This window comes from Perca flavescens, chromosome 24 (genome assembly GCF_004354835.1).
Source record: "Perca flavescens isolate YP-PL-M2 chromosome 24, PFLA_1.0, whole genome shotgun sequence".
In the NCBI taxonomy this organism is placed as follows: domain Eukaryota; kingdom Metazoa; phylum Chordata; class Actinopteri; order Perciformes; family Percidae; genus Perca; species Perca flavescens.
In genome coordinates this window covers 8,844,858-8,865,965 of record NC_041354.1, presented here as the reverse complement: position 1 = coordinate 8,865,965, position 21,108 = coordinate 8,844,858, and the positions used below count along the sequence as shown (strand labels likewise).

Genomic DNA, 21,108 nt, shown 5'->3' with positions numbered 1-21,108 from the left:
AAAAAATATTAAAATTAAAAAAAGATTTAAATGATTTTTGCGATGCTGTGTACCAAACAAAGATGTTTTCTTTAGTCTGTAGGATACGATTTTTAGGCTGGGACGTCTCTGCAGCACCACAATACTTATTTCAGAATGGTTTAACACATATTTTGCCATTACCAAATATTGTGCCCCCTGCGATTTCATTAAAATTGCGATTAATTGTACAGCCCTAGTTGATACAGAGGGTAGACAGGAGTTTTCTCAGCTTCACAGGAAAAGGAAGTCCCCCTAGAAACATATGGTCTTACCTAGCTGCTGCAGGGTAGTGGCCTTCACCTGTGCAGGAAGATCGTCCGTCTGCAGAAGGTTCTCATAGGCCTCCTTGGCAGCCCGGTACCTCTTCTGGATAGGAGGAGTGGAGGAGCAGTGAGGAATAGAAGGTCAAAGACAGTAATGGGACAACGAGAGGATGAGGAGAAGAGAAAATAAAAACACTGATTACAAAAGAGTGAAGTTCTCTACAGCATCAAGGATTCAATTTCAATCCATGACTTTTGCCAGGTCATCCCTCTTGTCTGTCTTTTCACCTCTCTAATGCTCAGCATAACAAAACAGGAATGCCATCGTAACATTCTTCATGGCTCCTCCAAATTTAGTCACACTTTTGCATCCAAAGACTTGCTGCTCACAGGCAGCAAGCAACCTAAGTCTGAGACCTCTATGCAGTGTGTGTGTGTTCTGACACAGCACAAAAAAACAAAACAAAATGAAATAACATACATTAGTTGTGAAGCGCTGCTACTCCCAGAGCCAGCTAGAGCTACTGTACTTCTCTACTGAAGAGAGAACATAAAGAGAGAGACCACCAGCATACAAAAGAGAGAGGGGGGGGGGGGAGAGAGAGACTTGTTTCCGTGGCAACCCTGTCGATCGGCTGACAGTAATCTCCTATTCCCTCCCGCATGCCACCCACTCACCCTGCTCCCTCCTCAATTTGTCAGCACCTGGTTCAAAATACAAAACAAAAAAACAGGGCTATCCCTCAAATTAAGATGCGCTGTGATTTTACAGTGGTGGAGTGGTGCCTGGGTTATGATGAGCTATCGCCTTGGACATTCAATCAACATGCAGCGCGTATTATTATTTTCTTTTTAACAATTGCAAATGACAGAAACCAAACAAATGTCTTGAGTCCCTGGGAGAAAGCACAACTGGACAACACACAGGTTAAATAAAAGCAAGCACTTACCTGAATCTCATACAAATGAGCAATGTGGAACTGAACTGTAAATGGAAAGAAAAGGAAACGTTAGGTTGAGGTTATTTAGCATTTAAGAAAGGTTTCCCACCCCTACTGAAAGTTATTTCTCCTCATAGTCTTTGAAAACTAGTGCTGCGTTGTCAATAAAGGAGGTGTCAGAAACCCAAGGTTGCCTGTCTACATTAAGTGTAACAGACCAGAGAGGTAGCTGTGCTCCTGGCAGCACCTTCCTTTGTCTGAAGCGCTGCAGTGTCTGATCTAAGCTGCCTGAGTGACTCTTAGCAGATGGAGGGAGGGAGGGAGCGAGAGAGAGAGCGAAAGAGAGACAGAGAGAGAGGAAGAAAGACGGGGGCTGCCCTTGCTACGTCTGTGTGTGTGCGTGCGCGACACACACAGACGTGTGAGGCAAAGGCAAACAGCGAGACGCTGGGCAAAAAATGGATATTGCCGTCGCCAAGGTAACAGGTACCCGGGCGGGAGAAATGAGATGGCAGTGGCATATCAAATAATGCCAGTACTGAACCCCAGCAGCTGCACATAAACAAACACAATAAGATGTTTTGAGTTTCCCTGCCACTATTTCCTCTGTAGGCTGAGAAGATAAAAAGGGGACTTTTCCATTCCGTGATCGACTGTCGTGAGTGGTGCGGTCCGAGAATGGCTCTAGTTTGGATATTTATACCACAACAAATAAGGGAATGCAATGTGTAATGCATATAAAACAACAAAAAATAAACATATATATTTGCTGTAGGTCTAACAAGTCAGTAAGTCTACAATTTCTATCATCTACAATATAAAGTATTTTATTAATAAGTAAATAAATAAATGAGTAAAATAAATACGATAGGTGCTTACTTTCAGCTTTGGACAAAGTGCAGGGGTTGGAGTCAATCAAAGCCAACTGAAAATGCTGTGAGAGAACATGGGTAGAAATCAGTAAAAACACACACACAGAATAACCTGCAATTAGGGCTGAAACTAACGATTATTTTCATTGTTGATTAACATTGTGGCTATTTTCTCAATTAATCGATTACTTGTTTGGGCTATAAAAAGTCAGGAAATGGTGAAAAATCAGTGTTTCCCAAAGATCAGGATGACGTCCTCAAATGTCTTGTCTTCTCTACGGTCATGGAGAAGTGGAATTTGTACTTTATTCCAACTGAAATAGTTGCCAGTTATTTTAATAGTTGACAAATAATCGATTCATCTTTGCAGCTTATCCTGCATTCCTCCCTATACATAATACTCTCTATCTATCTATCTATCTATCTATCTATCTATCTATCTATCACTAGTAGCCAGGAGCTACGTGACATTGTCGCGGTGGGAGCTATTTCGTACGCCTCATTGTAAAGCCTCTTGCTAGCTAGGTTAAGGTTTCTATTAGCACAATAAATGTTTAAGATTTTGCTAGTTAGTAGGGCTGCACATATTGGGGGTCAGGTGCCTTGCACCTTAGCAGTGCCCAGGAGGTGAACTGGCATCTCTCCAGCTACCAGTCCACACTCCGTACTTCAGTCCAACTCCGCTCCCTACGGACTGAGCTACTGCCACGCCAAAGCTGCTGCCACCCCTTGTATTAGTTGAAAGAAAATATCAGTAGAAAACTGCACTTTAAAATGTAACCTATTCCTTTTTTTAGTGGCGCCTTTTATATTCAATGTTCAATTTGTTCAATAAGGGAATGTTGGAAATTATTCATTTTCATTTGTTTTAAATGCAACAAGCAATTTGTTGTTTATTGGCAGAATACTGAAAGCAGCCGAAATTCAAAACAGAGTACACTTTAATATCGGTTTATTTAATCGCAAGTAATATCGTTATCGGGATATTCAACAACGTTATGGCATATTTTCCTCATATCGTGCAGCCCTACTGGTTAGAGGAAATGAAATCAACCTGGACCTACCTTTAAGCTTGACTCATAGTCGGTGTTGACTTTGAACATGAGACCCAGGCGTAGGTGGATCTCCTTGGCCCGGGAGAAGCCTGGGTCAATGTACAGCACCTCCTGGAATGCTTTGATCGCCCTGTGGGACCAATGGATGACATGATGAAGAGAAGGGGGGGCATTACAAATAGAAAGAGGGAATAAAAACATAAGAAGACGCAGGATAAGACTGGATTGTCGAGGACCAGTTTGTTTGTGATAAATCTATGAACCCTGACAAGGACTGCAACTAAAAGCAAACTCTTATTTGTTCTGGACTTTGAGAACAGAAGAACAGGTGTGAACACAATCCAAGATGCTGCACAGTCTGTTGTCGGTGTTCATTCAAGTCACGCTGTGTTTGTGCCATCTTGAACTGAACACTAAAGCTGTTCCTTCCACAGTAACTGAGATAGCACCCCGTATATGCTACTTGTTTTGCAGTGCTTGCTTCACAATCAGACGGCAGCTTAATAAACTAATTCCGCAGCACAAAGTTAACCAGTACAAGCTCCATTTGCTTTTATTGAGGTAGCTGAAATACTGACGTATAGCTCTTGCTATATAAGAAACGTTACAGGCATGAAGGATGACCTAGGCCTTTTCAAAATACTGGATTTGCAAGTACCTCTTGAACACTATTTGTGTGTTGAGACTAATAGCTGTAATTTTCTTTTTTTTAATCTGTCCAGAGAGAGGTAAGACAGACGATTCCGCTCTGGTTGCGGTGTTACCATGGAAACGATATATTGGATATAAAAGTATTGGAACTGCAAGGCAAATTCCTTTGTTTTTGTTGCTCACTGATGACATTTCGGTTTAAGACCAAAAGATGAATGAGACAAGAGTTCAGAATTTCAGCTTTTATTTCCTGGTATTTACATCTAGACGTGTGAAACAACTCGGGACATATCACCGTTTGTATTAGACCACAGCATTTTTAGGTGAGCAAAAGTAAAGGAACAAATAATCTTCAAGTAAATAACATTTCATATTTGGTGGCATAGCCCTTGCTTGTAATAACTGCCTCAAGCCTGCGACTCATCGACACCACCAAACTGTTGCATTCTTCATTTGGGACGCTATTCCAGGCGTTTGCCGCAGCTTCTTTCAGTTCTTGTTTGTTTCGGGGGGTTTCTCCCTTCAGTGAAATGCATGCTCTGATAGAAATGCTCTATTGGGTGATAGACTTGGCCAGTCTAAAACCTTCCACTTCTCCCCCCCCCCCCCACTGATGAAGTCCTTTGTTTTGTTGGCAGTGTGCTTTGGGTCATCGCATGATGAACTTCCTCCTGATTAGTTTGAATGCCTTTCTCTGTAAATGTTTCTGTACACTTCGGAATTCATTCCGCTGCTCCCATCATCAATAAATACTTATGTTTGTCCAATGGCTCTGGTCAATTTTCCTCCCAGAAACCTGTAGGTCCGCTGCAACTCTGTTCTTTTAAATCTAAGCTAAAGACCTATCTTTTTGATGTTGCTTTTCTTTAAATAATCTATTTTATTAACTTTAATTTCTTATACTGCACTGTAACTTTTATTCTTATACTGCACTATCAATTTTATTCTTGTCTTTTAATGTTTTTAATTTGTTTATTATTGTTTTTTAATTGTTTTCTAACTGCTCTTTAATGTTTTATGTAAAGCACTTTGAATTGCCCTGTTGCTGAAATGTGCTATATAAATAAAGCTGCCTTGCCTTGCCTTAAAGATTAAGGATTCAATGCTTTAATGTGGAAGTGGTTAAAAAAAAAAAAAAAAAAAAAAAAGAGTCAATGCTTTAAATTAGGGATGCAACCGATCACAAAACTCACGGTTCAGATCACAGTTTTGAGTCACGGATCAGCACAAAAAAGGGGGAACAATATTCTTTTTTAAATGCTTTCCATTTACTACTTAAAAAGCTGCAATTAAACACAGCACGTTCAAGCCGAGAAGCGGAGTTCGGTTTCCCGGGGTAAACAAATGACTCACCCAGGAAATGCGTGTTCCTTGGGAGGGTTTTAATCCAAACCACGATCTTTCCCCCCAAACTTAAGTCATTTTGGTGCCTATGCTTAACTGCCGTTGCCGCATAAAGCTGCAGACACACTGACCGGACGGCTGACCCTCGGCAGAAAAAGCAGCTGGACTGATCAGTCTCTCCGAGTTGGTCAAAAAAGTGCCACAGAACACACCGAAGCGATGAGACCTAACACGTCAGGCGGTCATGCAGCAACGACAGTAAACGGGCTGGCTACATTGCACGTGTAACGTAGCGTATGCGCTGCGGAGAACCCCTCTACAATCTTAAGTTATAAACAGGACAGTCTTCCATTTATATTTGTTTTACGCCAGGTGTGTTGAGATTGTTTTAAGAGGACCCTCAAAACTGGCAGAGTACTTATGCATCCCGGCTCCACGGGAATGAATTTTGGTGAATAAGAGGACCTATTTTATTTTGATGTACATATTTGTACATTAGCAGGAATGTAGCACAATATGGATGTGAAAGCAGTTTTAATTAGCCTATGTGACAATAACATTTGTTTTGGTTCAAATCAACAAATCGTGATAATTAATCGTCATCTCAATATTGATCAAAATAATTGTGATTAGCGATTATCATTTTGGCCATAATCATGCAGCCCTAGTTCTTCTGCTCCTCCAGTAGCCATGACCGTATCTATCTACCGCTCCGCTCACGTGAACAGACAACTGATTTTAAAATGCCCCGTTCTGAAAATTGCGTCACCTGTATCATTTCACGGCAACCCTTCATAGAGATTTATCATTTCACATTATTATGGGTGAAGGTGAACGCGGTTCACATTCATTACGAATTGTGCGTTGATCCGTAGTGTTGATCAACTAGGGTCCGTTACACCACTACTTCTAACGAGAAAAGATTTTTCCACAATGATAGTTGGTACTCACCACTGAAAGGCATTATAGTGGAAGTAGACCATTCCCAGGCCATACAGAAAGGCTGCATTCTGGGTGGGATGGAAAGAGGTGCAAGCCATTAGGACAAAAATAATAAAAAAGACATTATACATATTTATAAGACCAACAAAGAAACAAAGTTCAAAATGTCATCAAACGTCTCGGATACAGTATGTGTTCTTGTAAACAAAAGCCATACACCTTTACATAACCTTGCAGCTACGTGGTTCAGTAATCAGAACAACCAATAACTAGCTATTAATCTCACCGCAAAGTGTCAACTAAACAGGAAAGAAGCACAAAATGAATCTGACACGAAACCTGAAACCGCATTTTACGCCAGCATGTAACCAAACTGAGATACATGCTTCCTGTGTGTGAGCAAATGAATGTGTAGGAAAGAAAGCAAGAGTGTGTGTGTGTGTGTGTGTGTGTGTGTGTGTGTGTGTGTGTGTGTGTGTGTGTGTGTAATAGAAAGGGCGTGATAGTATCACTAACTGAATGAAAACGAGAGCATGCAGGCACGTGTGTTTGTGTGTCTCACCTTCCAGTAGTCTGACTGTAAACTGTAGTACCTCTGGTATGCCGATAATGCTGTAAATAAAGAGGAGAGTGAAGCTGAGGATTTATCAATGCCACCACTAACGTGGAAAGTGGGCAGTCAGCATTTAGGTCGAGCTAGAATGGAACCAACAGCATGTCTCCAGATTCACGCACCGGGTCTCTGAACAAAATCATGTGAGGAAAGGATGACTCTACAAACCACTTGGATGTGAAGAGGAGAGATTACTCACCTTTCGGGTAATCCTCTAAGAGGAGGTTGAAGAGGCCTAGCTGGCAGAATAACTCAGGCTCCACTTTGCCCTCGGCCTTAAGGATGAGCGAATCGTAGCAGCGAACAGCCTGTGGAGAACACAACAACCATTTGTCTCTACCCTGTGTGTCTGTGAGATATGCATACATGCACAGTGCCTGCGAGAGGTTGGGAAAAACATGCATCGTCCATGTCTGCATTATATTAAAAAAAAAAAAAACAAGGGGGGGTGGGGGGGGAAGCAGGGAACTAGAGAGAGAGAACAAATCATTCAGAACTTTTGAAAGTCACAGCATGGCTGACGTCAGCTCCCTAATTCTGGCTAAGTTGACTCGCGTTTTTTTTCCCAGCAGATACATATCTGCCCTACACTAACTGACTGGAATGAGGTTTGCTGTAGATAAGGAGTAGTGCTTAAGGCTATTTTTCTTTTTAAAGATTATTTTTGGGGTGCCTTTTTTTTTTTTTAAAAAGCATTTGTATTAGATAGTGGAGACACACAGGAAATATGGGAGAAAGGGCCGCGAGTCGGATAAGAGCCCGGCCACTGCCAAGGACTCATCCCACATGGGGCGCACACTACCGGGTGAGCTAGAGGTCACCATGTGCTTAGGGCTTTCTGTTGTTGTTGGAGTTGTTGTTGTTGACTTATATTATAGATCTTTCTGTCCTGATAAAAAGAGATACAAAAGTTGCTGCTGCCTGTGATATGGACGCCATGCAACAAGATCTTAATTTAGTACAAGGGCCAAACCAATGTTTATTTTTAAACATTGGTAAGCGTTTTTATCAAATACTTAAAAACAGGCTTGAAGTAGTGGGTGTATAAGTATAGTGTAGATAAGATACACAACAGAAATAAGTACAGATAAGTATGGAAAGTAACAAATAAAAAAAGGAGGTACATAAACCAAAAAAAATATATATATATATTATCGCAGTACTTCTAGGCAGTATGGAGATACACACATCAATATTTTGAAATCTCCTCTAAAGCACTTCATTAATGTTCAATTTAACCCTTGATGCATACAATCACACCAGTATAATAAAATGAGTAGTCACTGCAACATATGTCTGCATTAAAACATTCGTGTTTATATTTATTAGGGGTGGGAATCACCAGAGGCCTCACAATACGATATCATCACGATACTTATGTCTTAGTAACCTGCTGATTTGTTTCAAGTCCGTTCACTTTATCGATGATTCTCGGACTCACGCTAGAGATCACCAATAAAGTGTGGTCTAACAATCTGGATCGGGTAGGCCATTGTGCAAGAACACTGCTACAATCACCAGTACCCATGTATAAACTTGCTTTGGCGTTTACCTTCCTTCGCTCTCTCCCTATTCCCTGCTTCCCTCTACATACAAAACCACACACACGCGCCTAGGACAGTGGTCTAGATGGCCAGGGGAGTGGGTTTGTCAGCGGCTTTAAAAAAAAAAAAAAAACTTTCATGACAATTCATACTCAATGTTAGCGATATAGTCATTTACTATATCCCACATAGAAGAAGCTGCAATACATCAAGTATGTTCCATATATCACCCACAATACACACACACACACACACACACACACACACACACACACACACACGATCACCTTTGACCTCCACAACACAGAAGACCGGACATTTCCCTTTGGTGAGTAGCATCGTCATGTCTAAAAGGCAGTTACACACCAACCAGATGGCCAACCATCGGCAGAAAAGCCAGTCGGACTGATCAGAAAAGCACACCGAAGAGACGAGATTTAATACTCCAGTCTCCATAACGGCAGGCGGCGCTAATCTGTATTGTTGCCCAAAAAATGAAAACCGGCAGCTGACTGGACGAACGCGTCACGTGGGTTTGTTTTCTCCGGAAATTCAAAGCCAGACTGTCATGGCGGCTTGTTCAGAATACGATCTCATATTGTACTAAAATAAACATTTTAAGCGAGAAATAGGCCATGCAGTTGCTGAATCTGTCTTCATTTCAGCTCAACAAAAGGTCAGTTTAAAAGATTTATCAGATTTTGAGAGACTCTATTCACGCTCATTCCGCTCGCCATTTCCGGGTGAGTCCCGAATGCCCTGTCTCCAACTGAACACGTCAGGTCGGCCAAAATGAAGGCCGACGGCCCCTCGGACGGCCGACGGCGCGGAACAGACTCGAGTCGCCAACCTCGCCAGACTGTCAAACGGCCGATTATCGGCCCGGTGTGTAGCTGCCTTAAGAAGCACTTACATAATCAAGTAGTTATTTTATATTGTTATCAGGAGACTGAAAAGTAAAGTATTTAGCCAAGAAAACATGCAGCAGATGCAGAAACAAATACCATGACAGAAAGAGACAAACTCACTGAAGCTAAACAAGTAAAGTGATGGACATGGAGATTTATTAAATTCAACTCAGAAGCCAGTGCAGTCTCATGAACACAACCGTACACACACACACACACACACACACACACACACACACACACACACACACACACACACACACACACACACACACACACACACACACACACACTTCCTCATTACAGATGATTTGGGGTTAACGCTTCAACATTGTGTCATTTCTGTGGCAAACATACAATATATGGGAGGAGAGTTAGAAAGCAGACATGAATGAATGCATTATGTTAAGGTTGAGCAATGTCAACCTTTTGACATCGTAATTTTGCCTTTATTAAATAATTGCAATGTGTAATAAAACTGCCCTGAAGGCTGGAAGCATCTCATTACTGAGTAGGAGTCTGCTACTATTACCACGAGCGCAAGCTGTGTTTACCTTTTTTCATTGAGTGTGCAAGAGAGCAGCGATTGTGGTGAGCACAAGGTTTGCAGTAGAGATGGGTTTTGCTAGATAGGAGTTAATGACAAGCAGCAGATTACCGAGCCTTTCCTCGCCTTCCTTCATGTTTTCTTCACTATCAACAATCTGCACCAGCATTGGAAACTTGTAAGAGGAAGCACAAGCTGACCAATCAGTTTTTGCGGCTCTATGTGTAGTTACATTTTTTTGAGGGAGGTGCACGACAGTAGCATGGTACGGTGGATACGTACATAGCCTGTGAGGGTCACATAGTTCTTCTGAGGTATCAAGGCAATATCTAAGAGAATATATCTAGGTTGACTTGGAAAATATGCACAGCCTTATAGACAGACTAAAACCAATAATGCAAACACGGTTTACATTAGCTATTAGACTTCCTAATATGAGTTGAGAACTAGAGCAAACACAAAAAAAGAACAGGCTAGGCAGCATTATTTAAGAATCATTGGGGACTATGGGGTGTCATTCCACCCTGCATGACTGGGTGATATACATACTCTCAATTGTCAGATATTTCGCCATACGGTTTCTACCATACAGTATCCCATTCATATCTGTGAGTGTATGAGGCCATTGTAGACAGTGTTGCCAACCAATGAGCAGGATCTACAAGTAGTCTAAACAACTGTTTATATCAATATTGGATCTTCATACATTTTCTGCCATGCATTTACTTTACAATTTTGTCACGCATTTACTTCCCTGGATTAGCCACAAAGTATAGATAGGATATCCATGATACAGGATATCTATATTGCCCACCCTTACACACAGGGGACACTGTCCCTTTATTTCATGTTAGCTTTGCAAGAAAGGCCAGGTAAGTCCATGCATCATGTGTTCCCTAACTGAGCTCAACCTAGTGCATAACCTCAACGCAACACAATGATTCTGTTTCATGCTACATCAGCAGCACGACCCAAGTCCAAGAACAGGCTTGCTGTTCAATTTACAGAGCACCAAAGTCAACTTGTGCAAATGGTAAGTTGTTTTTTACTTGAATAATCCCCATGGGAAATACTGTCCTCTGTAAATGACCTCTCTTAACTAATCAGCAGAAGTCAGCCACAGCTGCAAAAGGTGCCGCAGTTTAGCGCAAAAAAGGATGAGATGAAAAACTAAAAAATGATCACCAATACAGATATTCTCACATGTAGAAAATAAAAATGGGAGCACACTTACATTAAAAATGTTCTCCTGTCTAGTTATTCTAAGTTTACGTCATTGCAACCTAGTTACTAGAAATGTTAAATCCAGTTAACTGCAGGTGGATCTAGAGTAACCGGCTATTTCCACTGGATGCGGAACGTCTGCGGAACGTCGACGGAACTTCGACGGAGTCATTAGGTTTCCATTAAAGTCAATCTGTGTATTTCCACAGACTGCGGAACGTCTGCGTCCCGACTCCGTCCCAGTTCCTTCAGTCCGCAGCCCTCCGGAGCAGATACGCAGAGCTTCCATTTTTGACGGACGACGGAGAGCTCCGCAGCAATTCAGCACACGGCAGATAGTGCGGGACAGGAAGTCGAGCACATAAATAAAATAAATATCCGGTTAATTTTCAAAATAAAATACACCGTGCTCACGACTGATCATATTTCCCTGCACTACACCTTGAAAACACATCACAGAGTCGTTTCCCCTCTACTCCTCTGAATGGAAACAAACTGTTGTTGCTTTTGTGGTTCTATTCTACCCGAATTCGCGAGAACTTGTGGGTCCTCGTGACTACAGCTGTCAGTCACGGCCGCAGCCATTCCGCAACACATCCGGACCCGGTGGGTATTGACGGACAGCGGAGCACGTAGCCGGCACGCAGCGGAGCCGGTCCGCAGCTGTTACGCATCCAGTGGAAATCCCCGGTAACAGTGCGTGCAACGCTGTGGCCAAAGTGCCAGACAGGGTAGTCAATCAAAACAAATAAACTATGAGGAGACATCTCTTAACAGTTATAAAATGAGACAGTTTATGCAACTAATTCTCAGCAGACACAAATACAGAATATCCGACATTGGAGATAGATGTAGTTGAGGTTAATTATTTGTAAGGCCAAATTCTGGTTAATTTGCCATTTTGTTTTCATAAGCCATTTCTCAGGGGGGTGCAGAAGACAACTATTCAATGAGTCAATGTGTCTGAGGCAGGTATGGAATCTTAACACATGCAGAAAGCCTTTATTGAAGCAAAGTAAAACTTAGTGCGCTTTTCGGCTTTCAGCTTATGGTTTTGTTTGCCTTTGGGGAAAAATAAAAAAGCAAAAATAACTAATATAGCGGCCCTACAATGTAGACCTAACAAAACAGCAATTTCCATAATGTGCTCTATATGATTGCGTAGAGGTTTGTAAAATTGCACTGTTACAATGTTTTAACAACACTGCCCGAGTACAGTATTTAGTGTAGATCAGTCACATTTTGCAGATACTTTGTTTAGTAAAGTCAGTGTCTGCCCCGATGACCAATCATTCAGCCATGTTAACTACCTGACATATCGGACTGGTGTTGCTATCTGGCTGCAATACCCTTCACACAGAGACACCTGAGGCTGGGAGTTATTTAACTGGACTGGGCAAGTGACCATAGGACCTGTGTGTATTCATTAGGGTTGGGCATCGAGAACCGATTCCTACTTGGAATCGTTTCAAAAATTACGATTCCATCGGAATCGATTCTTTATTGGAATCGTTTGGAGGATTTGGTTTCAAATCTGATCATGGGTTCCAAATTTAACATGCGCAAGTTTTGGATGGATGGATGTTTTGGTTTCTGTAGCGGTCAGGCGCTTGTTGTGTTGCAGCCTTGGAGCACAGTAAGCAGCGCTCTAGTGTGGCTTTATTTTACATTGAAAAAGCCTTGTCAAACTGCAACCCACCTTTGAATCAAAATAAAACTTTCCTCTTATTTGTGAAATAAGCATGTGACCCGTTTCAACTCCACCACTCAAAGATTTGGAATCAATAAGAACCAGAATCGAAAGGAAGAATCGGAATTGGAATAAGAATCGTTAAAATCTAAACGATGCCCAACCCTAGTATTTATACCAGGGTGTACAAGAGTATGACTGTAACAGGAAAGTCTGGCAACAGACACTAAGTATGGAGAAAGATATGTCTTATGAGAGTGTCAAATGTTACTGCCACCCTAAGCACCATTGTCACCAGCATCACATTCACTGCGTAAGGCACAAAATAAACTAAGTATGACCCATAACGTGCACCAATTCCAAAGGGTTCATGACAAAAGAGACCCTTTTTATGACAGGGTGGGGTTTTCAACAGAGCAGGTAAACAGTTTTTAATGGCAAGATTACCAAAAAAGGCATATGAAACACTTCTACATATTGTGCGTGTGTTCAAACCATTGCATCAGTTAGTACTCGGTTTAAAATTGTTTTCTTCAGCATACTATGGTACACCAGAGCTTTCGGCTGTTTCTGTGCAGCTAATGCCAGAGGAGTAGTCCCACTTCCTAGGTATCCCACACCACCTAGCGAGCAGATTTGCGGATGGTCCCTGAAACCATGAGCTGTCAACTGCATCATCTTCTCTACATCATCCTCTGTTCAAGATTAAAAATCACAAGCGAGGGCTTTGTTCTTCGTTAGCCCAGCAGTGTGTTGTGTACAGGTAGACTGAGCCTGTTTAACATGTAGCTTTCAAGTCCGAGAGCACATGCAGAGCCAAACAGGGGGCAATAAAAACTGTAAACAAAGGAGCCCGACACCACTTAGGTCGGCAAGAGGAACACAATTTAACAAAGAGCAAAGACCCGAAAGGAAACTCAAGACACACTTGAGCAACACACACACGATTCGGAGCAATATATTCATATCAAATGGGTTATATAGCCATCGGTGTCACTCCGCCATGTCCCGCCATCTTGGACAGGCAGCCAGCCATTAACGTTACTCGTAACGTTTGTCAACTCGTTCACACCGACTACAAACGAAAACGACCAGATTATGCACTTAAGTGCATTACGTGGAGCAATGCAATGTCACAAAAACAACCTAACAGAATGTGGCCAAGACACTAGATCAATGCAAATGCTACAAGCACTAGCTAGCGTTACCAAATACCGTAAACGGCTGTATTTGGTGCACCCTGAAGAAGGCTACAACGTAACTTTCACAAACGTTGTAACAGTTGTAGCCACATAAAGGTACTTGTGTGTTTTAGGTTGGACGTGAGAGTATAATGTTTGCAATAAAACAATCTCCGAACGACAGAAAACTTTTCTCATTTAAGTGCAAGGTTTCCAGTAATCAATGTGCTACACAAAACCGTGACGACGTTGTGTTGCTGGTGGTACAATTGCGTACACAAGGATACGCTGCAAGGAATAACGTTAGCTATTTAGCTAACAGGGAAGGGCGGCTGCCTAGCAAACACTGACATATGTTACCGTTAACAAGCTAGATACATCAAGAGAGCAATAGCTACTTTGCTAACATGTATCTTGGCTAGCGACACCGCGTAGCCGCAGGTGCAGGGTCGCTGTTCATCGGATGAGAGTAGCTACCTAGCAGGCTAGCTGACTGGCTAAAAGAGGGGCTGGGGCTAGCTGGCCTTGGTCTCCCAAGCAAGTGGGCCACTTGCATTCAGGCTGGCTTGCTACTTTGAGAGCAAATTCACTATGCATGGTAGTTGAGTGGTTGGAGTGAATCCCTGGGATCAGGGTGCTGCTTTATTGTAAAATACATCCAGTTAGATTCACTACCTTCATCAACAAGGCCTTCGTTCTGGCGCCATCTTCATGAAGCTTCTGAAATCCAAACAGTGAGCTGCAAGCAAGAAGACAACATAGGCGGCTCAGAATCACTTGCAGAGCGGCTCACAAACATTTTCGACATGCAAGGAAAGAAAACAATACATTTTCAAAGTGTGCGTTAGTGTAAGTGCACGGGGTTACTATTCCGACCTGTCGATCCCGGCCAAACTATCCCTCTCCTGGGCTGTCAGTGTCGGAAAGTCCTCCTCTGTTTCACTCGCTTTTCCCGCCGCCATTTTCTTTCCCTCATCACCACTACAAGAAGCCGAGCCGAGACTCCGAGCAGCAGCGCAGGCAGCAGCGGCGAGCGACACACCGCACGATTGCATGGAAAATCGCGACGCGGGGACAAACGGTTTCCTCCGCCGAATCAAAGAAGAAAAACCGGAGAAAACAAAATGATCAAAAACTTTTTCCCAGGATGAAAAGATGCGATTCGATATAGTAAATCCTTTCGGGGGGACAGACGCGCTCTCCGGGTAGCTCCTCAAACGTCACATTTTTCATTACAAAGTGATATTCCACCGCTATTTGAATGCGAATAACTGAGTACAGTATCTAAGATGTGACTATTTCACAATAAAATGCGTTTCGGCCGCGAAGATAAAGTTGTTATAATTGTGTCACCCAAGCGAACCCACGCGCCGCTTTAGCCACGCCCTCTCCCCCCTCTTTAGCCAATAGGAACGTTCGCATCCCCACCATATGACTTCCCTGGTATATCATTCTTTAATCTTAAATACTCATTTTCTCCCTGCAAACCACTCATCTTTTATATCACGATTATTCTGGAAGCATACTCAGAAGTATTTATTCTATGAATGTGTCTGTCACCCATGTGCATTAAAGTAAAATGTTATACTTTTCCTGAGAAATGCAATAATTTCCACATGACAAATTATCATGTCGTATTCAGTAATATGTATTGACACCATATATTGTAAATAAAACTAGATTGACACTTGGGAGTCAGTTGACCGTTTTTCCTTACAGACCGCTTAAACGATGACTGCAATGCATCATTCATTCTGAGCCTTTTTCACCGTGTATCCTCTGTTTGCACTTTTCCAGTCCCATAATAATTCCTAGAAATCTTCCTCATCCGAAGAAAAAGTTGTAGCATTTTAGTAATAACGCTGCTAAATTGCTGAGCCTAATCAAGCGAGATCAAAGCATTTTAATTGACGTGGCAGAGCATCACAGTGTGGGCGTGGTTTAGTAATGTCAACATCCTGGTGACATAACCACTCTCTCCAAAATGGCGACGGTGGATCATAGAGAAGGTTGGTGATTTTGTTTGTTATAAATACGGCGCTATTACCCTAATGAATATAGAATTTAGAACGTTTTCCGCGAACGATAATGAAATTGGGATGTGGTCTTGACTTCGATGCGTAAAATAATCCAAAAAAGGAAACCGATAACAGTTTACGTGCACGATATTGTATTGGTAGCCATTTGACGCTAGCCAGCTAATATTAGCTTCCCAAGTAATTTACACAGAACAAACGAGCAGCATTCACAGTCTGTAGTAGCTGAACTGCCCTTAACAGTAAGCACAATAGATCTGAAGGGTTGCTTTTACGTTGTGGGGTTTGAACAGCCAGACAGGGCGCTGTCATTTTTAAACACCACCGTAAATGAAGTGCTCATCAATGTTTGGAATGGAAACAAGAGGTGAAGTGAGTGAGGTTAAGTGCCATTTAGTGTGCATATGAACCCCTTTATTATGAACGGCCAGTGGCACTACATCTAAAGTATTTGATTTTTTTAACTTCATACGTTACTTTGTCGTAACAGGTCAGGACGACCCAGAGAGTGAAGAGGAGGTTTATGAGGTTGTGGACCTGACAGAATATGCCCGGAGGCACCAGTGGTGGAGTAGGGTGTTTGGGAGCAACTCCGGCCCGATTGCAGAGAAGTATTCTGTGGCCACCCAGATCGCGATGGGAGGGGTGACTGGATGGTAAGGCATGAGTATCTGTAACAACAGAGACTTAAATACTGTCCCAACTTTACGCCTGACTGACTTAAAGGTGCTCTAAGCATTTTTTGTCACATACAACAAACATCTCCTCACTATCTGCGAGTTGCCTGTCCCCTGAACACACTGTAAAAAAAGGCAGTCTCTGTAGACAGCCCAGGCTCCACAAACGGCAACAAAAACAAACTGTGCCAACCTGCACCACCAAACATAACAGTCTTCCAGCGTTCCAGCCAATAACCGACAAGAAGGATTTGGGGGTGGGGGTTTCGGGGTTAGTGCGCGGAAGCACAGAAGGGAGGATGAGGAGGAGGGAGTGCGAGCTAGCCTCGTTTTGTTTGAAAATACTTCGAACGTCAGCAAGAAGTGCCGTCACCCAACATCGCTTAGAGCACCTTTAATTTAATGATGCTTGAGGAACTATTATTGGTAAAACAGATTGTCTGAAAAGATCTTACAGCCAAGGCTGCATGATGCATGCTACATGTCTGAGTGCACATGTCAGTGTTTTCCTAGGTTTGTGGAAGACTTATGTGCACATATTTGGTGGGGGGGTTTAGGGGTCCTCCCTCAAGAAAAGTTTTTCAATAAAAAAAAAATTTAATTTCACATTACTTTGGATCATTATTATATAACCATATCTGTGTCTAAAAGTTGGAAAAGCTAGAGCAGATAATAAATAAATAAATAAATAACACTCAAAAAGCTCAAAGACAAAACTTGCTAAAGAAGTCCACTTGGGACCAATTACACCCATTAGTTCTGAGAAAAGTCCTTTAGTTAGTTTTGTGTTGAGTTAGTTTAGTTTTGCTCACATTGATTGGACAATCATTCAGCTTAGGTGGTCCTCAAAACGGCTTTGGTGCTGCACCTAAGCCTTATAATGGTAGGCGAAACGCTGCACGTGTAATGGATGCTACTCCCTTCCTCTCAACACATGCAGGTGTGCTGGTTACCTCTTCCAGCGGGTTGGGAAGATAGCTGCTACTGCTGTTGGAGGAGGGTTTCTTCTTTTACAGGTAAGAGTACCATACCACTATTTATGTAGCCCTAGTTATTAGATAATTACTGCATCAAAAAGTGCATCCTTTGTAAAATTCCCATTTTGACAACTGAAGATGCCAGCTGTACAGCAGGACACTCAGCACGTCTCCTCTCTGCAGCAGAAAGATTAGCATTGTGTGTTAGCTGGCTCTAGATGGGCGCAGGCCATCTGGATGCCTATTGGGTGTCGCAACGCTATCAGTGTATTATTTTGTGTTCTTGTAACCTTTTTACAAGTAGATTAGACCGGATGCTGCCAGTAGACTTGATTCACAGGCTGAACACACAAATGAGCGTTTTTTTTTTTTTTTTTTTTTTTTTTTAATTTATATCAAGGTCAGGAAAACATCTTCCTGGGCTAAATGTTGCCTGAATATTTATTTATACAGTCTGGCTGATGCATCATACATCATCCTTTTTTAAATGCAAAAAAATTATTTGACCTGCAGAGCTAGTCACCAGTGATTACTCATAGAAGGCCGTAACCTTTTCTAAAGTTAGATTTCAGGGACAGGATCACCTGTGTCTTTTTTAATGAAATTTGAATGTTTTTTTTTTGTATTGCATAAAGGGTTCAAAGACATGTTACTAGATAAGTATAGAAATTGAGTAATATAATTGTGTGCGAAGGTGGATAATCATGTTGATGATGAACATCATTACCATTATGGTTGTCATCATTATAATATTATTTACCTTAAGGTGGCAGTTGTAATGTATATAAGCACTGACCCTTAATGGGTATATGTAGGTGTGTATTTATGTATGTATGTCTGTGGGTATGTATGTAGGTAGATGTAGGCATGTTTTGATTTGTTTTAAAAATGTGTGACAAGGGGGGGCCTTATATAAGCTGTAGCTTCTGACCCTACCCTTTGGTTATGACCAATAAATTTTGTTTTGTTTTGCAAACAGGGTCTCAATAATACACACCATAAACCAGACGGTGATGCAATACAGCACAGGGAAACTCTGTTTAGTGGAAAGCTGGGACCAAAACAAATGCAGCACAAATTAAAGCATCATTAAATATTTCCAAATGATCTACCCCCCCCCCCACAGATTGCCAATCATAGTGGCTACGTGCAGGTGGATTGGAAGAAGGTGGAGAAGGATGTGAACAAAGCAAAGAAGCACCTGAAGAAGAAAGCAAACAAAGCAGCCCCTGAAATAAACACATTCATTGAGGAGGTAAAGGTACCTGCAACCAAGCTTGCTCTTTGTTTCACGCTTTTTTTTTTTGTCAAATCTTAATTGACTGTTGCTAAAACTGAATCAAACCTCTCTGAGTTGTATTGTATACTTTTTTTTTTATACTAGAAAAAAAACACTCACAGCCAGCGTACTTCTGACATGTAATTAATTCAAACTAAATGCATGTGTCTGGCTTGATGTCCTGGTTTTGGTGGGGAGGTTTATTTCTTAATCTGTTAAGCAGTGCCCTCTAGTGGACCGTTAGCCATGCTACACCCACTAGCTGTGACACACAGGCTTAAAGGGTCTTTTCACACCAGCACACGGTAACTCACCACCTCCAGTCATTTCAATAAGGGGAGGGCAACAGAGGGAAAGCAGTTTTAACCATGGCGGTTGGGGGGGGTGAGAAGCGGTTGCCGCCCACGCAAAACGTGCACGGATTCTGCCACGCCCTCCAGAGTTCACCGTGCTGAACTTCTGGCGGTAACCGCCGAGCAGCATGCACCACTTTAAAAGAACACTTTTCTTTTTTGGGAAATGCTCTTGCAGGTTGGTTTTGTCAGGGTGGTTGCCGCGCGGTGGTGTGAAACCAGCTTAAGAGAAATGGTAGTTGTTGTATCCATTCTCAGGTATATATAAAATGGTTTTAACATGCACAAGATTAGTTTTACATTTTCTAATCCAGACTAGGCTTACTCTCTGTTTTATTTCTAACAGTTAACACCTGTTCACTGGTTAATACAGGGTGCCGCTTTTAAGCCCTTATCAACTCATTCTCCGTCTCTTACCTCCTGCGCAGGCCACAGACTTTATAAAAAGGAACATCGTCTTGTCCAGCGGGTTCGTCGGTGGCTTCTTTCTGGGTTTGGCCTCCTAAAGCTGCTGCTGCCTCAACTCACTGTGAATCGCATCACTACATAGGTCACCTTCCTCTCAGCCTCATATATGCATTGATTTACTTTTTTAATGAACTGAACGTTGGGGGGGAGCTATGTTGAACCTTAAAGCATGATCTGTTGTGACAGTGGTATTAACTGTGTTCTACTCCCCCCTGTTTTACACAATCCCATCTAATTATTTCCTTTTTGGAGGATTTTGTGCACATTTGTGTGTGTGTTGGTTGAGTAGGGAATTGGAGTGGGTTATACTGTGAAGACTTTGTTCTGTGGGACCCATACTGGATCTTTGCCAGAGTGCTGAACATGTCAAGCTGCCACAAACTAGCACAGCTTCCTCGTTGCTTTTTAAACTCTGATTTAGATTGCCCATCCCCTCGTGAATTCGCCTGGTGGACACTGATCTCAGATTGTTATAAATGTGTGTGTGTGTGTGTGTGTGTGTGTGTGTGTGTGTGAGAGAGAGAGTGTGTGAAGGTACATATACCCACACAAGGGTAAATGTTATATAAACATGGAAGGCAGCAGAGTGGGAAGTTAACACCATCCCCCAGTCTAGTACAGTTTTAAAGTAGCTGTGACGTTTATGTGCAATTTAAGCATGTAAGCAAACACAATTTAGTTTTTAAAGTTTGTCACATTGGCTCGGGGTTTAAAACAAAGTTATTTTCCCACTCTGAATTTATATACAACACATATCATGAGCAGAAATCACAACTAAATGTGAATCTGCGAATGTTCTGACTTAACATCTCCTACAAAAAAAAGATTAAATAGAGATCTTTTATTTCCATAATCCTCAACCCAACAATGCCCTTTAATGACGGGATGAGCATCTTCTGTACCCTAATTACCACCGTCAGGAGCTAGACAGCGAAAGTAAAATCAGTCCCGTCATTACAGAGCATAATGGAGCAGCTTATTGTGACTCCTACGCTCTCGCTATTGTCATTGTGCATTTAGTAGTGTCAGTGTAGCAATAACGCAACAGAGATGCTGCCGAGTCGTGCACATTCACGTTATCTAGATAGGACATCCACACATAGGAGTCCACTTAAGTTGATCACAAGTTGCTTATTTTGTTTTTTTGCCTTTTTCTACCAGTGCAATATACAGTTACAATGTTTGTTTTTTTGGGAGGGAGCTTGTTATGTCTCCAACTGGCATTTATTTTCTATGCTTATTATCCTACATTGTATCTATTTAATGTCATTTTGTTATCTGAGCTGTATATGAATTTGGTTGGGTGTCTTTTAAAATAAAGTTGCCTGATTTTGTTTTGAACAAATGTTTTGTTTTTCTTTTTTGGGGGTGGGATAACTGCTTAAAGCAGATTACTGTCAAGTTATGTATTTATCTTTATGCAGTTTGGGGGGAGGTTGCAACATCTGGCCATTTCAACGGCAACTGAATTTGATAAGCTTGTCAAATTTGATGGTGTAAAAGGGCAAAATGAATTAATGTA

General features: G+C 41.9%; 2 protein-coding genes across 6 annotated transcripts in view; one reads left to right on the top strand and one right to left on the bottom strand.

Annotated features, from left to right (window-relative positions):
- LOC114551161 (histone demethylase UTY) overlaps positions 1-15,193 on the bottom strand; it is a 31,961-nt gene extending 16,768 nt beyond the window's left edge. For both annotated transcript variants that reach the window (XM_028572298.1, XM_028572299.1), the window contains exons 1-9: positions 14,673-15,193; positions 14,472-14,535; positions 6,902-7,010; positions 6,652-6,701; positions 6,099-6,157; positions 3,162-3,282; positions 2,105-2,159; positions 1,235-1,269; positions 294-387 (exon numbers count right to left, since the gene is read on the bottom strand). In XM_028572298.1, coding sequence (XP_028428099.1) covers positions 294-387; positions 1,235-1,269; positions 2,105-2,159; positions 3,162-3,282; positions 6,099-6,157; positions 6,652-6,701; positions 6,902-7,010; positions 14,472-14,535; positions 14,673-14,851 — 766 coding nt within the window. In that variant the 5' untranslated portion in view covers positions 14,852-15,193. The remainder of the gene's footprint in view (positions 1-293; positions 388-1,234; positions 1,270-2,104; positions 2,160-3,161; positions 3,283-6,098; positions 6,158-6,651; positions 6,702-6,901; positions 7,011-14,471; positions 14,536-14,672) is intronic.
- Positions 15,194-15,245: 52 nt separating this feature from the next.
- LOC114551162 (FUN14 domain-containing protein 1) lies at positions 15,246-20,925 on the top strand. Of its 4 annotated transcripts, none has more exons than XM_028572303.1 (5): positions 15,246-15,805; positions 16,323-16,488; positions 17,450-17,525; positions 18,613-18,747; positions 19,547-20,925. In XM_028572303.1, exons 1-5 carry the CDS (start codon positions 15,781-15,783, stop codon positions 19,622-19,624), a joined length of 480 nt encoding a protein of 159 aa, XP_028428104.1. In that variant the 5' UTR covers positions 15,246-15,780; the 3' UTR covers positions 19,625-20,925. The 4 variants fall into 4 exon arrangements, with proteins under 4 accessions (XP_028428104.1, XP_028428105.1, XP_028428102.1 ...); XM_028572304.1 differs by having other exon boundaries at positions 15,254-15,805; positions 18,613-18,741; XM_028572301.1 differs by lacking the exon at positions 15,246-15,805 and adding an exon at positions 15,816-16,199 and having other exon boundaries at positions 18,613-18,741.
- The last annotated feature ends 183 nt before the right edge of the window (positions 20,926-21,108 follow it).

Bases quoted from the DNA above. Each gene is read 5' to 3' on its own strand.
- LOC114551162 (XM_028572300.1), top strand. From the start codon at position 16,163: ATGAAGTGCTCATCAATGTTTGGAATGGAAACAAGAG. The intron at 16,200-16,322 runs GTGAAGTGAGTG...TTGTCGTAACAG, and splicing joins GTTTGGAATGGAAACAAGAG to GTCAGGACGACCCAGAGAGT. The intron at 18,748-19,546 runs GTACCTGCAACC...CCTCCTGCGCAG, and splicing joins CATTCATTGAGGAGGTAAAG to GCCACAGACTTTATAAAAAG.